Source organism: Corylus avellana, chromosome ca3 (assembly GCF_901000735.1).
Source record: "Corylus avellana chromosome ca3, CavTom2PMs-1.0".
In the NCBI taxonomy this organism is placed as follows: domain Eukaryota; kingdom Viridiplantae; phylum Streptophyta; class Magnoliopsida; order Fagales; family Betulaceae; genus Corylus; species Corylus avellana.
In genome coordinates, this window is record NC_081543.1 from 38,226,246 (window position 1) to 38,244,781 (window position 18,536).

The window sequence follows — 18,536 nt, forward strand, 5'->3', positions numbered from 1 at the left end:
CACAAAAAAGATTTGAAAACAGCGACGACTAGATGTCGTCGCTGATGGGTAGTCGCTAATGCTGAAATAATAGATTTTATCTGGCGGGAAAAGCAGTGCGAAAAAAATTGTGATCAGGTCTAAATCATTTGCGACAACAATCGTCGTCGCTAATAATAATATTCATTAGCGACGACAGTGTTGTCGCTAATTAACAAAGGGAAAAAATTAAGATCATAATTATGTCGTCGCTAAATAAAATTATTATTTGCGACGACGATTGTCGTCACTAATGAGTTAAAGGAAAAAATTAGAATCCATATTAGCGACCACAAAGGTCGTCGCTAATTAATTGTAATGAAATTTATAGCGGGAGTACTAATTTCAGAAGGGCGGGCATCTATTTTTATCCAAAATTTCTTCCTCTTTTTACCCTAGATTTCATAGTTTTGTGGGAACCATTTTGAACGGCCGTCTGGAAAATCCCCTTTCTCACAGACCACAGTTGAAGGTTCTCAGATGAAAATCCCCTTTCTCACAGTTGAAGGTTCTCAGATGAAAAATCCCCTTTCTTGGTAATTTCTCTCTCTCGTTGATGGTTGTTGTTTTGTTTTATTTATTTACTTTTTTTTTTGTAAATAAAATCCCCTTCCTGGATGAATGGCAGCGATTCCTATAGAATGTCGACTCGGAACTGACCGGCGGTGCCCGCGTCATCTGGTGCCGTGTTTGTGATTGAGAAGGAGCGTGCTTTGGGAGAGGGAGAGTGGAGAATCGAGAATACGAAGTTGGGTTTCTTTGGGGTTTGTGTTTGTGTTCAAACCTAATTGCATCTATTTCGCAGATGGTGCCTTCAGTATGCCAGTAGAGCAAAAGGAGTTGGGGGTATACGATATCGCAAATCAGACTGTCGGTTCAGTCGCTCTCTCTATTCCTTTTGACGATGATGAACAATGCTACCGATGGTTCACAACGCAAATATAAGTATGCGTTATTTGTTTTTGTAGTAGCTGTAACTGCCTCTAGGTTTTCAAAAAATATGTGCATTCTATCTGTTTGATTGAATGCCGCTTAGACGTTCTTGTCTTTTTTATTGGATTCCAGTTTTTCGTTCCATATGGGTTTATGGGCAATTGTTAGATTCTGAGCTATCTTTGTTAATTTCTACATGTTGGTATTGTAGTGGGGTTTGAAGTAATCAGCTCTGTTTTTTGTTGTTATGGTAGGAGTAATATATGATTCGGTAGTTAATGTACATGTTTATTCGAGAAATTCAAGTAAACCCACAAATAAAGAAGAGATGGGCAGCCCTTGTTGCCCAGAAGCCTCTACTCTTGGAATGGTTGGCTGGCAATGAGTTGCACCACATACAAGTATGACCACATAGATCATGATTCAAGGTTTTCCAAAAATAAATGAATTCTATCTGTTTGATTGAAAGCCGCTTAGACGTTCTTGTCTTTCTTCTTGGATTCCAATTTTTCTTTCCATATGATATGGGTGTTTTTTACAGTTTACTAGTAGTGGTAGGAATAAATGTATGGGCAATTGTGAGCTTCTGAGCTATGTATCTTGGTTAATTTCTACATGTTGGTATTGTAGTGGGTTTTGAAGTAATCAGCTATGTTTCTTGTTTAGTCGGTTTTCCTTCCACTAGTGGATTTTGTTTCTTCCATTTTTGTCTGACCTTGGATGTGTAGGGTGTATATGTGGGTCCTAGCCCTACAACTAAATCCTAGCCTCCCATGTAGGGCATTTTGCTTTTCTACTTCAATACAAAATGCTCTATTTATAGAGCTTATATATAAATGTAATCTTAATCAAATCTCCTAATTTAGAGTGATCAAATCATAATTAAATCCCTAAATTAGGCTAATTTAATCTTCCCCAAATTTCTAACTTTAGGGTCATTCAAATATTGTCTAACATTGTCATGGTTGGCTGGCAATGGATATCACCATATCCAACTATCACGCTCACCATATCTGTCTCTACAACCCATTGTCAATGGCTCAAATTCGGCTCCCTACACTCATATTTGAGCACTCTCCTAATTGCTGGGAACTTAGGTTCATTTTTTCAATATCTAACCACACAAATCCAACTTCAATTGCTTTAGCTATTCATGAGGGCCCATTTTGTGTTGGAAAATTGATATTTTGGAAACCAGGAGATGAAGAGTAGACACCCATTGATACTCTTTTTGATTTTGATAAGCTGGGGATGGTTACTGATATTATAGGCTACAAGTGTGGTAGATTCTATGCAATTGACTGGTTCGGGAACCTTACACAATTTGTGTTGAGTCTTGTTCCTCGTGCCAAACAAATCCCAACTGGAAAAATTTATAATAGTAATAACAAGCTTCTTTCTCATGCATATTCCTATCTGGTTGAATCGCTCTCTGGGGATTTATGCTGGTTAATAGATGTTTTTTCCCATACAATAATGAGTTTATGGTTTACAAATTGGAATGGGAGAAGTTGGAGTGGTATGTTTTTTCTCATTGAAGCAACATTATTATTATTATTAGGGTATTTTTTTTTTTAGATTTATTTTAAAATTAAATTAATAAAAAATTAATATTTTAATGAGGTGAAACGGTGTGTTTTAAATTTGACTAACGGCTGTTAAAAATTTTCTCAAGTTTTTTTTTTTTTCGAAAATTTAGTCCATGGGTCAATTGAAATGACAATAAAATTTTCGCCGTTAAAATTTTTTAACAGACGTTAGGGCAACTCAAAACGCACCGTTTTATCCCATTAAAATATTAATTTTTTATTAATTTAATTTAAAAAATTAAAAAAAAAATAAAAAATAAAAAAATTCCACTCCTGGCCACCCTTCAATTTTTTTTTTAATTTTTAATTTTTAGATTTAATTTTTTAAATTAAATTAATAAAAAATTAATATTGGGGTAAAGCGGTGCGTTTTGAGTTGCCCTAACGTCTGTTAAAAAATTTTAATGGCAGAGATTTTATTATCATTTCAATTGAACTAAGGATTAAATTTTTTTTTAAAAAAAAAAAAAAAAAAAAAAACTTAGAGAAATTTAAATTTTGGAGGGTAGACTTAGGGATTTATTATACATTTATCCTTATTATTATTTTACTTTTTTCTATTTTTTTTATTTTGTAAATATATTTCTCAATTTTTAGTTTTTCAAAAACACTTCTCAAAATCCAAGGCTTTTCAAAACTTTACCAAATGGGCCGGAAGACTCGAACTGCCTAAACAAAAACATCCAACTCGCTCAAAGTCAAACAGTCTAACCCATCTCTGCCAACTTGAACAAAACCTGTCACCGGCGTATCTTTCCGAGGTATAAACCTTCCTTGGCTGCTTTGTGTATATGTATATGTACTTGGATAGATTTTTTCGCCGCTTACCTTGTTGATCAAATTCAACTTCAATAACGTTTCCAGCTTGAATTGATAATTGTGGAATCATAATAGGTTCGACTATGAGGTTTTCTAGAAAAAATATAAATTGCTTGCTATGTGTTTGATTAAATTCCGCTTACAAGTTCATGTCTTTCTTCTTCCATTCTAATGTTTCATTCCATATGGGTTTTGACCGGTGGAGCTATGTATGAGCTCTTGTGAGCTTTTTGAGCTCTCTTGGTTATACTGTTTCAAATGAATCGGTTTTGTATTTGGTAGTTTTCGAGACGAATGTGTTATTACGTAGTCAATATACATGTTTATTCAATCAATTCAAGGAAATGACATGGTTTTAACACATATATATATTTGTTGCATCGAATGTGGCATTGGTTATCTTCGATCAAATCTTTCTCCTTTTGCATGTACGAAATTTAGCAGATGGTGATGTGCTTTCCTTCAACACCCATGAAACTGGCGATGACTGTGGCCTGCTTCGTCTCTGGTGCTGCTCTTTTTGCTGTCGGTGTGCATCTCTCTTATGTCAATGTCGCCCCGCAGCAAGCTCGAACTAAAGCTCGCAACGATTTCGTCAAAGATCGATTGAGAAAGAAGTATGGTACACCCATCTAGTTTATTTTCTCTCCCATCTCTCTGCCTTTGTCTTCTGGGGTATGTAGAACTCATTTTAAACTTTTCAATGGCTCAACTATGCGGGCAGCTTGACTAGAGGAGTGGTCTGGGAGAGAGATTCCATTGCTCTCACTGAACTATGATGTAATTAATCTCTTCTTATATAATTGATTTTCTTGTCAATTGGGGTTTTTTTTTTTTTTTTTTTAAATTGGAGGCCCTCCATTTGAATGAAGCACTCGTAAGTTTTTGAGCCCCCCCATGTATAACTCAAAACAAGAGAGACAAAGGAATCTACCTAGTCTTAAATACATTCTTTGAAATACCTCATGATCTTGGCAATCATATATTCTATTGAGAAAGTGTTGGATCGTGAAAGGCATTATAATTAACACTGATCCAATACATAATGTCATGAAATATGTTCTAACATTCACAGCCTCCTGAAAGATGCTCGAGTTTCTCCCCTTCCAAATTCTATAGATCACACTGAAAGTAAGTCTACAAATTGTGCTCACGAGAAAATTGGCTTTAAATTTCTGGCTCATCCAATCAATTGTCCTAACTTTTGCATTTTCACGGGAGACTAATTTGTAGAAAATGGGAGATTTAGCACATAATAAGTGTCATGTGTTCAAAAACTGGCAAAAAAATCAAAATTAAATAAATAAAACGATTCGCATTTCCTTCCCTCCTAACCACAAATAAGCAAGACATTTAATCACAGAAATGCTAGGGGTTAATATTTTCCTAATATTTGGCTTATCTTTTTTTAAAAATCAATCATTAGATTTATAAAATTCACATAAGTCAATAATGAACCTCACAAATCTAATAATTGATCTATTAAATTTGTAAAAAAGAATTAGTCAAATATGAAAAATTTATTGACCCCTAACATTTCTTTTTATACACTACCACGAGCATGCAACTTATGCCATATGCAGGGGTGATGATGCCAACCAGTAATTTACTATTAAAATCTACATTTTTATCCGACAACTATTCCATAATATTAATTTCTCAATCCCAACCCTTTAAAATTTATTTATTTTAACAAAAACTTATCTAAGGAATGGTTGGAACTAGTATTGTAAGATAATTATTAAATAAAAATATAATTTCTAACATTAATCTTCACTTAAATCAATTCCTTGAAGAGGGACAAAATAGAGACTCAATTATGTTCTTGGGTCGTCATTCTTCATATAATTTATGGATTTACTCTCTTAACCATTTAAATCGGGTAATAATATGATAGAAAGATACCAAACCATTTTCCTTCCTTTCTCTTTTTCTTCCATCTCATAATAAAACAATTAGGGAAGATTGATCTCTCACTTTTCCATCCTTTCACTTCCCCCTCACTTCACCCTCCTGCACTATACATCCGACCATTACCATCCAACTACATTGGATGGAAAGCTCCCAAACACATTCTAGACCTACATTTACCTAATAATAAATATCACTAAACTAGTAATAATAAAGTTCATTAACCACAACAAAGGACATTAATAATAATCTGATCAAGTCAAAAGTCAAACAAGAATAAACTTTTGGTAAAAATCGTTCATCTTAGCTTAACCTCAATGTCTACTGGAGAGGAAACAAAGGTCATCAAAAATAAAATTCTGATATGCAAGAATGAGATTGAGGTAACAAAATTTTAGGCAGCTCCTTTGCCCTTCTTTCTCTGGAGCTTCTTCATGTAGAACTCCAGCTCTTTGCCTTCCAAGATATATCTGTTGCAAATCCATTTCACATAACAGTTAAGTGCCTGATGTTTAATACAAAAACAAAAAACAAAAGTAAAAACTTCCATGCATGTCCAAGAAAATTTAAATGGCAAATGAAAACTCTCATCAACGTTTCATAAAAAATAACTCAAATGCATCTTTGGGGGTTACAATTAGCTTTTCATACACCTAATTGCATTTAAATGGGGAGGAAGAGCATTCGGAGGCATAGAAAACAAGGACTTAAATAATATATGAAATAAAACATTGTAGGGACATTTGTTCATGGACGGATGAAATTGTGAATCTGCAGACTTAAACAAGATAACAACCAGTAGAAACCTCTAAAGAATATGCCTTACAATACATCTGTAACTAAAAAGATACAAGCGTAGCGAAGTGACATACCCATCAGCACGACCACATTGACCAGGTCGTGATGAGATACAAGCTAATAGACGACCACCAGAAAATTGATCTTCAATGTGTGCATCAAGATTGCGATTCTGTTGACGCTTCTCCAACTTTCTCTGGACATGGTTGCTTTTCTTCACCTCCTCAGTAGTAGCAGCAGCATCACCCTCCTATCAAGCAATTGGAACAACATAAAAAAAGGAAGACATGTCAAAAAGACAATTTCGAATTTTGTTCAAAAAAGGAAAAAAAAAAAACAACCACCACCAGATGAGCTGTTCTCATATATAGACAACAGTGTACTGAAGAATTTTTTTTTATTTTTTATTTTCTCTCTTCGAAACAGATATTATTCAGATAGAAGGTATATATTCTTCTCATATAAAGTGGATATCCAAAAGCAGATATCATGGCATAACCCAAGGTCACATCATCTTATAATACCTTCCAAGTTTGGTAAACTAAGTTATCAATTTTCCTGGCCTTCAATATCCGTTTCCAATCAAGATCATAGCATACAATCATACGACATGATAAACAAGAACAGCCAACATCTACTAGCACAATTCATACTTCACATAGATAAGAAATTACAAATGACATGAGCAAATCAGTTGACATGTCATTTGCCGTCACTGGTCTCAGAAAACACACTTTTATAAAGCAATTATAAGACTTTAACATATAAGACCCATTCATACATTTTGTCAGTCTTTGACCGCCCATTCCCATCCGAAGAATAATCAAAATAGAACCATTCAATATCAAGCAATAAAAAACTTTTATACGACATCAATTGCAAAAAAGGGGAAAAACCATACAAAATATATCTAGCACTGAAAATGTAACATATACATTCATAACAACTTCCACCACACAGTGTCTAAAGCCAGCCACAGAAAATGGTGCATGCCCACCATTAAAAAGAAAAAAAATCCAACAAATAAAATGAAAAAGGTAACAAACAGGTTGTACCCATATTTGTAATAAGATACTGTACACAACTACACACACAAGAAAAATATTGCCTACCTCCCCTTCTTTCTTGGCAGAAGCTATAGTCTTCTTCTTGCGACCAACATCAACTCCATAGTGCTGGAGATACCACTGCTTGAATGGTGCAGCATCAACCTGAACAATCGCACTCTTAACCAAAGTCTGGGTACGAACCAGCTCATTGTTGGATGCATTGTAGACCACATCAAGAATACGCGTCTTGTGGGTAACTGCCTCACTACCCCACGAGTAGTTTCCAGTGTCAAGCCTCAGTGCACGCCACTTCACATTCCCACCTCGTACCCTAATCCTCCTAACCGTCTTGTTGCTTGACAGCTTTGTGTTTGCAGATTGCCTTCCAAGCTCGTACCTTTAAAGAAAAAAGACAAACCCATTTACCATGACAATAATGAGAATATCACAACTAGAGATGCTACTTTCCTTTAAAATGCAAACACAAAATGGACCCAATTACAGAGAAAAAGGACTGGCTACAAATCAGAAAGTTGTGGCTTAAACATTTCGACTTAAAGAGTACAATGAAAAAGCAACAAACCAGGCTATATAGATTAAGGTCTAGGTAATTATGGCAATATGTCCAAAGTAAGAAAGAGATTTTGTGAACTAAAGATCAAAACTAAGACTGCCCCATTAATCACGAGAGTAAAATATATTGCAGTTTCAAGAAATTCTGGCATACTGGGAGAAGGAGCTAACTTTCCTTTAAAGATACAACAAATCCACCAACCAGAGTAGAAGCGAAGACAAACTGATAAGCCTTGGACGCTTACGGGTTTTTAGTGTTACTTTCTATCCGAAACAAACCATACCCATTAATCATACAAATCAAAAACATGTAAACCAATAAGCCTCATCAAAAGCGCTTAAAGTTTATGGACATACTATTTAATTATCCTTGGATACCTAAGAGAACAGGAAAATAAGAGAAATCTAAAACCCAGATTATCCAAGTACAACAATCAAATTAGTTTCTTCTCCATACAAAAATAACATAAATCAGAGGTTTTTACAGCGTCCTTTCAATTTTTGCTCTCCAAATTTTTCACATACCAAACAGCACCATAAATGAACCCGAAAAATAATTTGAACAAAATTAAGGAACTATATGGGATTTCAAAGTTACTTGCGCTTCTTCCTCCAAGCCTTCTTCTTGCCTCCAGTAGCACGTCTCTTGTGCATAGAATCACGAGAAATACCTACAAATCCACATCATCTCTCCAAATTAGCATCAAAATATTGAGACAGAAGATAAAAAATCGAAACGAGATTCAAAAATTAGAGTAAATTGAGGGATACCCATTTTGGCTGAGTGGGAATTCTACTGTTTCTGTCTCCCACAAGCCTCCAAAAGCTAGGGTCTTCGAAAGAGAAAATGTGAAGAGAGGCGAGCTAGGTTTATCTCTAAACCCTAGTTTTGCGCAATTACTATTGTGTCCTTGACGTCGCTTAGGTGTTGAGGGCAAAATAGTGAAGATCTAGTTGTTTGCGGAAATAAAATATAGAACGTTGGATTAGGTGGCATATTAGCACTTTAACGGTTGTGATTTACAGGCACTCTTGGGCCTACATATTAGGCCCTTATGCATAGACTGGGCTGAGTATTTTGGGTCTATCAATGACTTATTTTTGAGAAGTGCTATAGAATTATTTTATTTTTTAACGCTTATTGTTTTAACTTTTAAGTGACTTTTCACTTACTTAAACACACGTTATACTATGGTGCGTTTGGGATTATGATTTTGTAAAAATAATTTGTATTTTTAAAAGATATCGTAAAACGTAAGGCGTTTGATATTACGATTTAAAATAGAAAAAAAAAAATGTGATTTCTATAAGTAGGTTAAGGGGTGCTTATTTTTTTAAAAAAAAGTACAAATTTAAACCAAAATCTTAATTTCGTATAACAAATATTTGATAAAAAAAATACTTTTTAATATGTTTTACCAAACGCTTTTACGATTTAAAAAAATAGTGATTTCAAAAACGCAATTTTTAAAATCGCACTTATTGAAATCGCAATTCCAAACGAACCCTTAATCGGTATAAAATATAAGTGTGAATAATAGTATGACTCAAAGATTATTGTTTTATAAAGTCAATATAAATAAATTATCTAATTACATATAATAACTCAAAGCCATGAGTTTTCCTTCAACTTTTGTCTAACATGGATAGAGTTGGACGAGAAATATACCGGAGAAAGAAAAATAGCATTTCTCTTTTGGCATAGTGGGATATTAAAATAAAAATAATTATCTGCATGTACTTAATGGAGTAGGGTTTTGAATTTTTCCTATTTTAATTGCAACATGAACAAAAGTTAAAAATTTAAAGATTAAATCCAAATTAGATAAAAACTTATAACTAAATATGATAATTCAAGAAACAATGGTTCACAAGTTCACATATAAAGACTAACATTACATTAAAGTACAATCTTAACCGCTTCTCGATTGTTCTTAAGAAAATTCTATCGCCATTATTTTTATTTTCTTGTAATCTTTCAATTTTCCCTTCCCAAATTAAATTAAAAAAATAATAATAATAATAATAATTACATTAAGAGGCTCATTTAAGAAGAGGAAAAATATAAATTTAGTAATTTCAATTTACTATCTTAATTTTTAATTCTATTTTAAATATCGAAAAGAAGTGGAAAACAAGAAAACTTAAAAAAAATTGCGCAGAGTAAATTTATATTTTCCGTTATTAAGAACAGAAACAAAGCCAGCCCATAACGTGAAGTGTGTGGCCCGTGTCTACTTGTAAACGTAAACATCGAAGTGTCAGACGGTCTCACTTTTATTGGTTCAGCATGAAGTTGGTGGATCCTATTCCTTAATTCTGATCAAAATTGTCCTTACAATTTGTGCAAATGTAAGGAGAGAGCACAGCTTGTTATTCGGACTCACATTTTGTTGCATACAAAAGCTGATTATTGCAGTTGATGCCACTTTACCCACTTCGGAATTTCAACCCTTTTGTGCAAAGTCTCAGTGTTTGATACATTTGGAGGATTTGAAGATGGGGTTCTCAATGGTGGGTTCATTGGGTTCTCAAATCTCGGTGAGAAATTATCATCAAAGGAGGTTAAAGTTTCAATCTTTTAGTGAAACGGTAAGACATACCATAACTTTCAAGTTCCAAGAGGATCGGTCTCATCCAGCAAAGGTTTTGTTGAGCAAGCGTGAAGCAATTGGATTTGAGGAGAGAACAAGCCCAAATGAGGTAAACCCACTTTTGATCTTCTCTAATGTTTAGCTGTGGAGTGTGGAATGTTCTTTTCTTTTTACCCCTTTTTATGAATATTTTGAAGCACTCGTTTTTCTGCAAGCGTGAATTCACTGGTGTTCAAGAGGACAACAAACCTCATTGGAATTAACCACTTTCTAATTCCCCTTCTGAGCTTGTAGATTTTGATTGCCATTTGATAGAATTAGGGGAACACCAAATCTGTTGGAAAAGTACAGCTTTCTATTGACTGCTTTGATGGAGTAACTATGTTGAATTAGACTAAAAAAATTAGATATTGGTGACACTAATGAGTGTTTCCTGATATTCCAATCAATAATAGACTATTAACAGTAGTAAGACTTGGTTCTGTTTGGTGTTTGGCACAGAAACAAGTGAGTTCATAATTGTATATGTATAGCCATATAAGTTCAGAATCACGCTGTTGTTGTCTAGATTAATTCTTACACATGCTTGCACAACAAAATAAGTGAGATGGGTTGTTATCTGGACTCTGGAGTGTACTTTGGGTTTATAACTCGAACCATGCAGCCATAAGTGGATGCATCACATTTCCTACTTTTTGATTTGTACCAAAACAAATAGAAGTTCAATCTCTTAACATATGAGTTTGAATTCCTAACATATGACTTCAATCTCCTAATATTTCTTGCAAACCAGATAAACAGCTTGTCTAGGTATACACAAATAGCATTCTTATACACAAAAAATAAGATCTTTGAATTCCTTTTAAACTCCAGTTCATGCTTAGCTATCTGAGACCAGTTCATGTCAAAAGCTTGTATTTCCTAATACTAGGGAGGTTGGAGATCTGAATTCCATCTGTTTCTGTTCTGGCTGGTGGTAATGGCAATCTGATGGACATCTTAGTGTAACTGTTTCTTTCCAAAATCAACCAATTTGAGGGGTGAGTTTTGTTTGAGGGCGGGGTGTTACAGAATTGAAAGTAGACTATGTAATTTATAGATCTTGATGCCAGGATTTGGAACTTCTTTTGGTTGCAGCCATTTTCTTTAATCCAGGAGTTTTGTGTACCACAGCAAAAAACTGTGAATCTCAAATGCTTTGCAATTTTTTTTATGAATACTTTAAAAGGCTTACTAGCTAACTTGTTTTAATTGTTTGAAAGGTCAGAAAAGAGATAGAACAATGCTATGAACTCATACACAGACTTGGGAGGGGAGTTGTGTATTTGGGTTCTTCCAGGATGGGACCTGGTCATTCACATTACAAGCAAGCACAAGAGTTGGGTAGAGAGGCAAGTGACTTTATATATTGCTTCCTTTGCTTTTCCATATCACACATGCTTGTAGATATTTGTATCTGAATCACGCATATATTTACATGCATCAAGAATTACTGTTAAGACTTAGCAGCACACAACCACATATTGCATCCTGAAAATACAATTTTCCAATTTGACTGAGCGGTTTCTTTTCTTATGAGCTTCTTCAACCTTCCATAGAACAGATTGCCAACCTTTTGCGCTGCACTTCATGGTCAGGGGCTGGTCCTGGGCTAATGGATGCTGCTACTAAAGGTGCTTTACAAGCAGGAAAACCAGTTGGTGGGTTTAAGATAGGTAAAGAAGCCGGTGAATGGACAGCCTCAAACTTTCATCCATATCTTCCCTCAGAAGCTTACTTTACTTGCAGGTATACTGGGCTTGCTTGGCAACACTTTTGATGACAATTGTTTACTTTTTAACAAAGAAACAAAAGCATTAACAGATAACTCAAAACTATTTTCATTTTTATATCACATCACAACCCAAAAACAAAAAACACCATCTAAAAAGTTTTACCAAACGAACTTGCCACCTTGTCATCAGAATTTGATGATTCTCAGTTGAATGAACTGCTTTTCAATACTGCAGGTTTTTTTCTGCGAGGAAGCATGGGTTGGTGGATGCTGCAGTTAGGGGCAGCAGTTCTGACAGAACTGCGGTTGTTGCTCTCCCTGGAGGTGTTGGTACTCTAGACGAGGTGTTTGAGATATTAGCATTAATTCAACTGGAAAGGATTGGGTCAGAGCTTCCCGTTCCCTTCCTTTTAATGAACTATGACTCATTCTATTCGAAGCTATTAGACTTTCTTGATGATTGTGAGGATTGGGGTGCTTTGTCCAATGGAGAAGTTGCATCACTATGGAAGGTCTGCAGCAATAACTCAGAGGCTTTGGCTTATTTGGCAGAATTTTATAGTCTCCCCCTCAGTGACAAAGCCAAGCATGAGACTCAACTGCAAAGTCCACGTGGGTCAGTTTCTTCATAACTTTTGGGGTTGATGATGAACTAATTGTTATGAGATTCCTTTTTCAATAATAATCATTTAAGCATGGAATGGGAAAAGCTATCTATACTTTGTGATAATTTGCTTGGAATAGTTTACAGAATCTGCTTACAAAGAAAAAATAAATTTAGCTCACAACTAAGCTTATAATTAAATTAAAAATAATAACCTGCAAGTAAAAGAAGTGTAGCTCACCCAGAAAATGTAGCTCACAACAATCATTTCTTTATTTCTTTATTCCTTTTGCACTCATCTTATACACGTTGTAGAGCAAGAGTTCAACGGCAATTGAGACTCCTACTCCTACTAGACAACTGCTACTTAGACAACAAGAAAAATAAACTGCCACTAGATGCTTGGTAAACTAGATAAACTGGACTCTTACTTGGACAAAGACATAAGATAAAGATTACAAGTTCATACCATGACCCCCGATTCATCAAAAACCACAAACGGAAGACAAGCATACTCCAATATTTCACATCATGCAGCAATTAATCCGCTTGTCTTCGCCTTTTCTTAGAGCCGCCGGCACCGGAGATGGTGGTGGTAGTGGTGGGTTTTTGTCAGGCACCGGCGGCAATGCATGCGGAGAGGATTGAGCTGCCGCCGCTGCCCCCATTGGGCAGTTTTCATCCCAATAGGGTAGTCTTCCATATTGATTATTTCCATAGCCATAGCCCGGTGCTCCGTATCGATGGCTTAAATTATAGCCATTTGCATAGTTATTATATCTTCTATATTGACCATACTCATCGTAGTAACCCCCTCCTTGCACGATCGGATTGCCATTTGCATAGTCATAGTCTAATCTTCTATATTGACCATACTCATCGTAGTAACCAGGTTCTTGCACTGTGGGGTTGTTCTTATTTATTTGTCTAGAATCCGCCCAACAGAGTTCCATTTGTTTTGCTCTCGCTAGCCTTCTCATAAATCTGCCTGGGTTTATATTACCCGAAACATATGCAAATCCTTGCAGGGAATCAATGTTGTAGGATACATCTAATAAAACACAACAGTATAAATATATTAATTTACAATACCTTTGGTTGCATTATAAATATATCAATTTATGGTATGTTTAGCCCCATGATTTCGCATGCCAAAGTGTTTTGTTTGAGAGTGCGTTTGAAAAAAAAAAAAAAAAAATTACAGGTTCGATGCAAGGTGTGTGCGTATTTAAAAATCATGTTTTTCATATTTTAAAAACAAAATCTTTTACAGATTTTATCAAACACTTAATTGTGTTTTTAAAAATCATGAGTTTTTCTAAAGCATATGTTTTGAAACTGTTAAATCAAAGAGAAACTCGTCTTATCAGCCAATCAAGCCCTAGCATAACATGCATAATGAAAATGGAGAATGATGAAAATACCTTCTACGGTACTTAACAAATCGTCCATTGACGCTTGCCATCCAGGAGTTTGGGTATCCACCTTCAAAGCACACCTCTGTTAAAAAAAAAAAAAAAAAAAAGAGAAAGAAAAGGAAATCAAAAGGAGTAGTTAGAAAGAAGGCAATAAACCATCAAACCTTGAAAATTAGTACCATAAATGTCGACTCCATTGAATCAAACTTTTGCAGAGACCACTAAACTAAAAATATGTGTCTCTCACTCTTTGATCCAAAACCCTAATCAAGAAAATGGCGTTCCTTGTTGAAGGAGAAAATGAAACTTTCTGCAGGCAAGAGATTAAGAAGAAGGGTTGTCCTGAAATGGGTAAAAATAAAATTAGGGTTTGGCAGATATATTGAATATAACAAAACCATATTTTCCTAATATATTTAGGGTTAAATTGATTAAGGAAATTTCGGATTTCCCTCTTTAAATTTAGGGTTTAGAAAACGTAAAAGTCATATATATCATAACATTGATGGTTAACTTATTAATTACTCTTTTTAATTTTTACATTCTTCATGTTCTTCCTCAGCATGACAAATCTACAAAGATTGCACGTAATCATAGATAGATATATAATATTTTCGATTTCTGCAGTGTAAATCTTTAAGGATTGCATGGGCATTCATTTGGTGTGGAGAATTGGCGGCAATTGATTTTCAACCGATCTCCTCCTCCACAAATCTTTCCTTTTTTTTTGGGGGGGGGGAGGTGGGGTTGGGATTAACAAGAAATTAATGTGAATATTCAATTACCATAAAAAGCCTAGTCCGAGAAAATACTCTCACAAATTGACATACCCTTAGCTATAACTTATTAATTGAAAGACCATTGAACATAATGTTTGTATTTGTAAAGGTTTTCTTGTTTTTTTTTTTTTTTTTCTTAAAAAAAAATTAACAAAAACCCATAGTATAAACACTCACAAAATAGTCAAAACTACTTTTCATCTCCATGTCGCATTTTTTAGACATAAATCACCATCTAAAAAATATTAACAAACAGAATCTAATTAAAATCCAGGAAATCATGAAGTCCTTGACGTTGAGCAACCAAATGTAGAAACCATTAATTACATTCACGCCACACTCCAAAAAGGTTGTCACAACTTCAACATTAATTTTGATTCATTCTTCTTATAGGATAGGAATATAGGATACTCGGGTAATTATGGGGGTTAGATCACTATTTTTTGTATAACTCCTTATTTCATAATTTTCCTTTCATTTTTAATGGAAGATTCTCCCATATCCAATGGTAGATTTGCATATTTATTATAAGGAAATAAATAAGAGATGTGCAAGAAAATGAAAAGTAAACATTTTTCAATTAAAAATAATAATAATAATAAAAAAACTCTACTTTTTATAAAGATAATTGGTTGTACAAGATAGATGGTTACTTATGATTAAAATAAGATATGTATTTGGTGTCATTTCTTTTTTCTTTTTCTTTTTTTTTTTTCAATTTCACTACTAAATCTATAAGAACCATATCTGGGTCCTACAAATCCAATAATGAATTTGAAAAAGAGATGAATGAATAGTACATGTCTTCTTCAATTGTTCATAAACAACTGCCATAATGAAAAAAAAAAAAAAAATGTTAATCATAAGTAACGTGGTTAATCATACAAGATAGATGGTTATCATAAGTAATGTAATAAATTATCCTATCCACTTAAGAATTGATGAAATGGAGAAGATTTATTTTTCAGTCAAAATTGCGTTTTGTTACATCTAACATTGTGTCATGTCATTAAAAAATTTTAAATAATGTGGCAACTTATATAGATTTGAAATCTAATATGAATTGTGTGTGGATCCTCTCCATTTCACATATCTTCATTTCATGGTTCAGATTAAATTTTACAGATTTAACTGAATATTTATTGTCACATCATTTAAAATTTGAAATATAACATAACAAAATATTGACCATGAAATAAATCATCTCCATTTTACTTTGAACCACCAAATCGAGAAACTAAGTTTGAGGATCAACGATTTATAACTGAACTTGCAGTGAACATTAGAATTGCAACTACAAATCTACAGGCTAAATAAATCATAACCATGTCTTTCCAACAAAAAGGAGATATGCAGACGATCAAAAAAAAAATTCCCAAAATTTCTTAGCGAGCTGTGGGAAAAGCAATCCTCTTGCGGTTCTTCAAGGATGTGAAGAATGCGGAGAAGGCCCCTTTCATTTCATCTGGAAGAGGGAGCTGAAGTTGAAGGGGCAGTGACAAAGGTGGACGTACACGATAGTGCTCACTTTTCTTTCTTAAAGGAAATGGTTGTGCAAGTGCTGGCTGCTGCTTGTTAAGCCCTTCAAGGACAAATGAGAACGCCCCAAAAGTGAGGCAGCTTTGTAGAAGAGCCTGGGGAGCGCCTGCAGAATCATATAGAGTGGAAATAAGGCTCAATTACTATCATACACGTACATCAAATTGTACCTAGGAATTCTATAAATTTGCATACACTAACACTGTTATTCTATTTTACGATGAATTTCCGGGTCAGTAACCAGTAACCACCCCTAACTAACAGCAATCTATTTAGCATTAGCCAACCATTCATAGCTAAGAATTTCAAACTTGTAGGTACAGCAACAAGGACAGTTTGAAGCAGGGAGATTGACAAGATGAGGAGACAAAGGTGCATAAAGGGACCCCCTCCTCTCCCAACACAAAGTCACACACCCACCCCCAGCAACAACAACAACATGGCCCTCTTTCAAAAGGAAAGGTACAATTTAAGCAAATTAGAAAGAGGATGTATTCAGCAACATAAATACAATGTGATTCATCCACACACAAAAAAAAAAAACATAAATACAATTTCTATGATACGGCCAAATATGCTTCATAAAAGTCAATTATGATTCAAGACTATCCAAGATAAAGCTAAGCTCATTCTTTCGAGAGAAGGATGAGTTGCTTGAAACTAAATATTCAAGCTGTATTGTTAGATACCTGGAAAACTTAGAGCAAGACCAGTGCAACATCCTGCTACTCCAGCATTAATAACTGCAGACAAATAATACATGATTAGATGAAAAATGAATGTATCAGGTGAAAGTACATGTTCTCAGGCACCATACTGTCATCCTTTCCTCGCAGCCTCTTCAAAATGCAGACAACCAAACTATGTACTCCAGACAAAACTGCAAATGTCTGAGAAGGACAAGGACAGAAAATAGAAGCCTTAATACAAATCCAATGTATAAGTCATAACCAAAGTAGAAAATTATCCAACAATTCAATCAAGTTAATAAAATTATAGTGAAATTCTGGGATTTTATACCTTAGCAGAAGATCCCGCCTCTGCAAAAGATCCTTTGAAACCTTTCTTCTGAACCAGTCCCGCACCTGGAACATATATCATATCCTTCATATGAGTTAAAACAAAAGGTTCTAAACTTCTATGTAACATATTTAGAGAATAAAAAATGTCTTATTACACACAAAACCGATCATCAACTATGCCTTGATGATAACAAAAAAACCACGAGCCAATAAGGCTATCTGCCTTCACCAATCACCCCTCTTCCAACATCTTGTTAATGTAGCCCAGAACCCAATACTAGAAAGAGGAATCCTCCAGGAATCCCATAACTATAACTACTCCCCTTCAAAATCCGGTGCATTTCTCTCCCCACAGCATCTGCAGCCTAAGTTTGCATACAATTACATGTACCCATTGACCCTTTTCAGAGTGGGAACTTGTGACATAATTTCACTTAATTGCCAAATTACGTATCATCATTCTTCAAGTTAACCTAAAGAAACTAAAACTATAAAAGCTAAAAAAAAATTAACAGCTCAGATATGTCTCTAACACACACTCAAAAGTCCGTCTGCAAGAACTACACCAACCCTAATATTGATCAAAAGAAATATCAAATTCCATCATAAAAAAGAAATCACGAACCGAAGTTCATAATTGCAATTATATCCACTTAAAGCACATAAATTTAAGCTCTATCAGCAATGAGACCAAATTAATTCCATTTCCCAATAAATTAGCCAAAAAATATAATTATTAAAAAAAAATCTTACTAAACCCAAAATCCTATTCAAAAACCCCCCACAAGATTAGAGAGAGAGAGAGAAAGAGAGAGAGAGACCATATCCGAAAATGGAGCCCATAAAGGCTCCACCAATGGAATCGCTGGCGAACCTAACGAGGCAGACAGCGCCAGGGTTAGGGGCAGGTACCAATGCGTCTGAAGAATTAAGATTAGGGTTTGAATTGGTCTCCACCTCCGTATCAGACTCATTCTTCGAAGAATCCATCGTCGCCATAACTCTCTCTCTCTCTCGCTCTCTCTGTGTATCGCTCTCTATCCCTGAGCAGACGACTAGACGAGTATCGAATCTGATTTGTATAGAATCTTTAGATATCTTACACACGACGCCGTA

At 34.7% G+C, this 18,536-nt stretch overlaps 3 protein-coding genes and 1 long non-coding RNA gene across 4 annotated transcripts; 2 read left to right on the top strand and 2 right to left on the bottom strand.

The window, feature by feature from the left end:
- The first annotated feature begins 365 nt into the window (after window positions 1-365).
- Window positions 366-1,095, top strand: LOC132175011 (uncharacterized). The gene is made up of 2 exons (XR_009439383.1): window positions 366-554; window positions 647-1,095. It is a non-coding gene; the product is annotated as an uncharacterized LOC132175011 (long non-coding RNA).
- A 4,395-nt stretch (window positions 1,096-5,490) lies between these two features.
- LOC132175009 (small ribosomal subunit protein eS8) lies at window positions 5,491-8,567 on the bottom strand. The gene is made up of 5 exons (XM_059586800.1): window positions 8,462-8,567; window positions 8,289-8,361; window positions 7,181-7,514; window positions 6,143-6,318; window positions 5,491-5,740 (listed from the first exon to the last, which is right to left on the bottom strand). The coding sequence occupies exons 1-5, from the start codon at window positions 8,463-8,465 to the stop codon at window positions 5,665-5,667; spliced, it is 663 nt and encodes a 220-aa protein (XP_059442783.1). The 5' UTR covers window positions 8,466-8,567; the 3' UTR covers window positions 5,491-5,664.
- A 1,359-nt stretch (window positions 8,568-9,926) lies between these two features.
- LOC132175393 (probable cytokinin riboside 5'-monophosphate phosphoribohydrolase LOGL9) lies at window positions 9,927-12,763 on the top strand. The gene is made up of 4 exons (XM_059587335.1): window positions 9,927-10,393; window positions 11,547-11,675; window positions 11,888-12,072; window positions 12,294-12,763. Exons 1-4 carry the CDS (start codon window positions 10,190-10,192, stop codon window positions 12,688-12,690), a joined length of 915 nt encoding a protein of 304 aa, XP_059443318.1. The 5' UTR covers window positions 9,927-10,189; the 3' UTR covers window positions 12,691-12,763.
- A 3,280-nt stretch (window positions 12,764-16,043) lies between these two features.
- LOC132175159 (chloroplastic import inner membrane translocase subunit TIM22-2) lies at window positions 16,044-18,486 on the bottom strand. The gene is made up of 5 exons (XM_059587005.1): window positions 18,242-18,486; window positions 17,419-17,483; window positions 17,216-17,288; window positions 17,088-17,141; window positions 16,044-16,504 (listed from the first exon to the last, which is right to left on the bottom strand). The coding sequence occupies exons 1-5, from the start codon at window positions 18,417-18,419 to the stop codon at window positions 16,245-16,247; spliced, it is 630 nt and encodes a 209-aa protein (XP_059442988.1). The 5' UTR covers window positions 18,420-18,486; the 3' UTR covers window positions 16,044-16,244.
- Window positions 18,487-18,536: the final 50 nt, after the last annotated feature.

Bases quoted from the DNA above. Each gene is read 5' to 3' on its own strand.
- LOC132175009 (XM_059586800.1), bottom strand. The intron at 6,319-7,180 runs GTAGGCAATATT...ATTGCTTGATAG, and splicing joins CTGCCAAGAAAGAAGGGGAG to GAGGGTGATGCTGCTGCTAC. The intron at 5,741-6,142 runs GTATGTCACTTC...GATTTGCAACAG, and splicing joins CAATGTGGTCGTGCTGATGG to ATATATCTTGGAAGGCAAAG.
- LOC132175393 (XM_059587335.1), top strand. From the start codon at position 10,190: ATGGGGTTCTCAATGGTGGGTTCATTGGGTTCTCAAATCTCGGTGAGA. The intron at 10,394-11,546 runs GTAAACCCACTT...ATTGTTTGAAAG, and splicing joins AGAGAACAAGCCCAAATGAG to GTCAGAAAAGAGATAGAACA. The intron at 11,676-11,887 runs GCAAGTGACTTT...TCCATAGAACAG, and splicing joins CACAAGAGTTGGGTAGAGAG to ATTGCCAACCTTTTGCGCTG.
- LOC132175159 (XM_059587005.1), bottom strand. From the start codon at position 18,419: ATGGCGACGATGGATTCTTCGAAGAATGAGTCTGATACGGAGGTGGAG. The intron at 17,484-18,241 runs GTCTCTCTCTCT...TATATGTTCCAG, and splicing joins GGGCTCCATTTTCGGATATG to GTGCGGGACTGGTTCAGAAG. The intron at 17,289-17,418 runs GTATAAAATCCC...TGTCCTTCTCAG, and splicing joins AGGCGGGATCTTCTGCTAAG to ACATTTGCAGTTTTGTCTGG.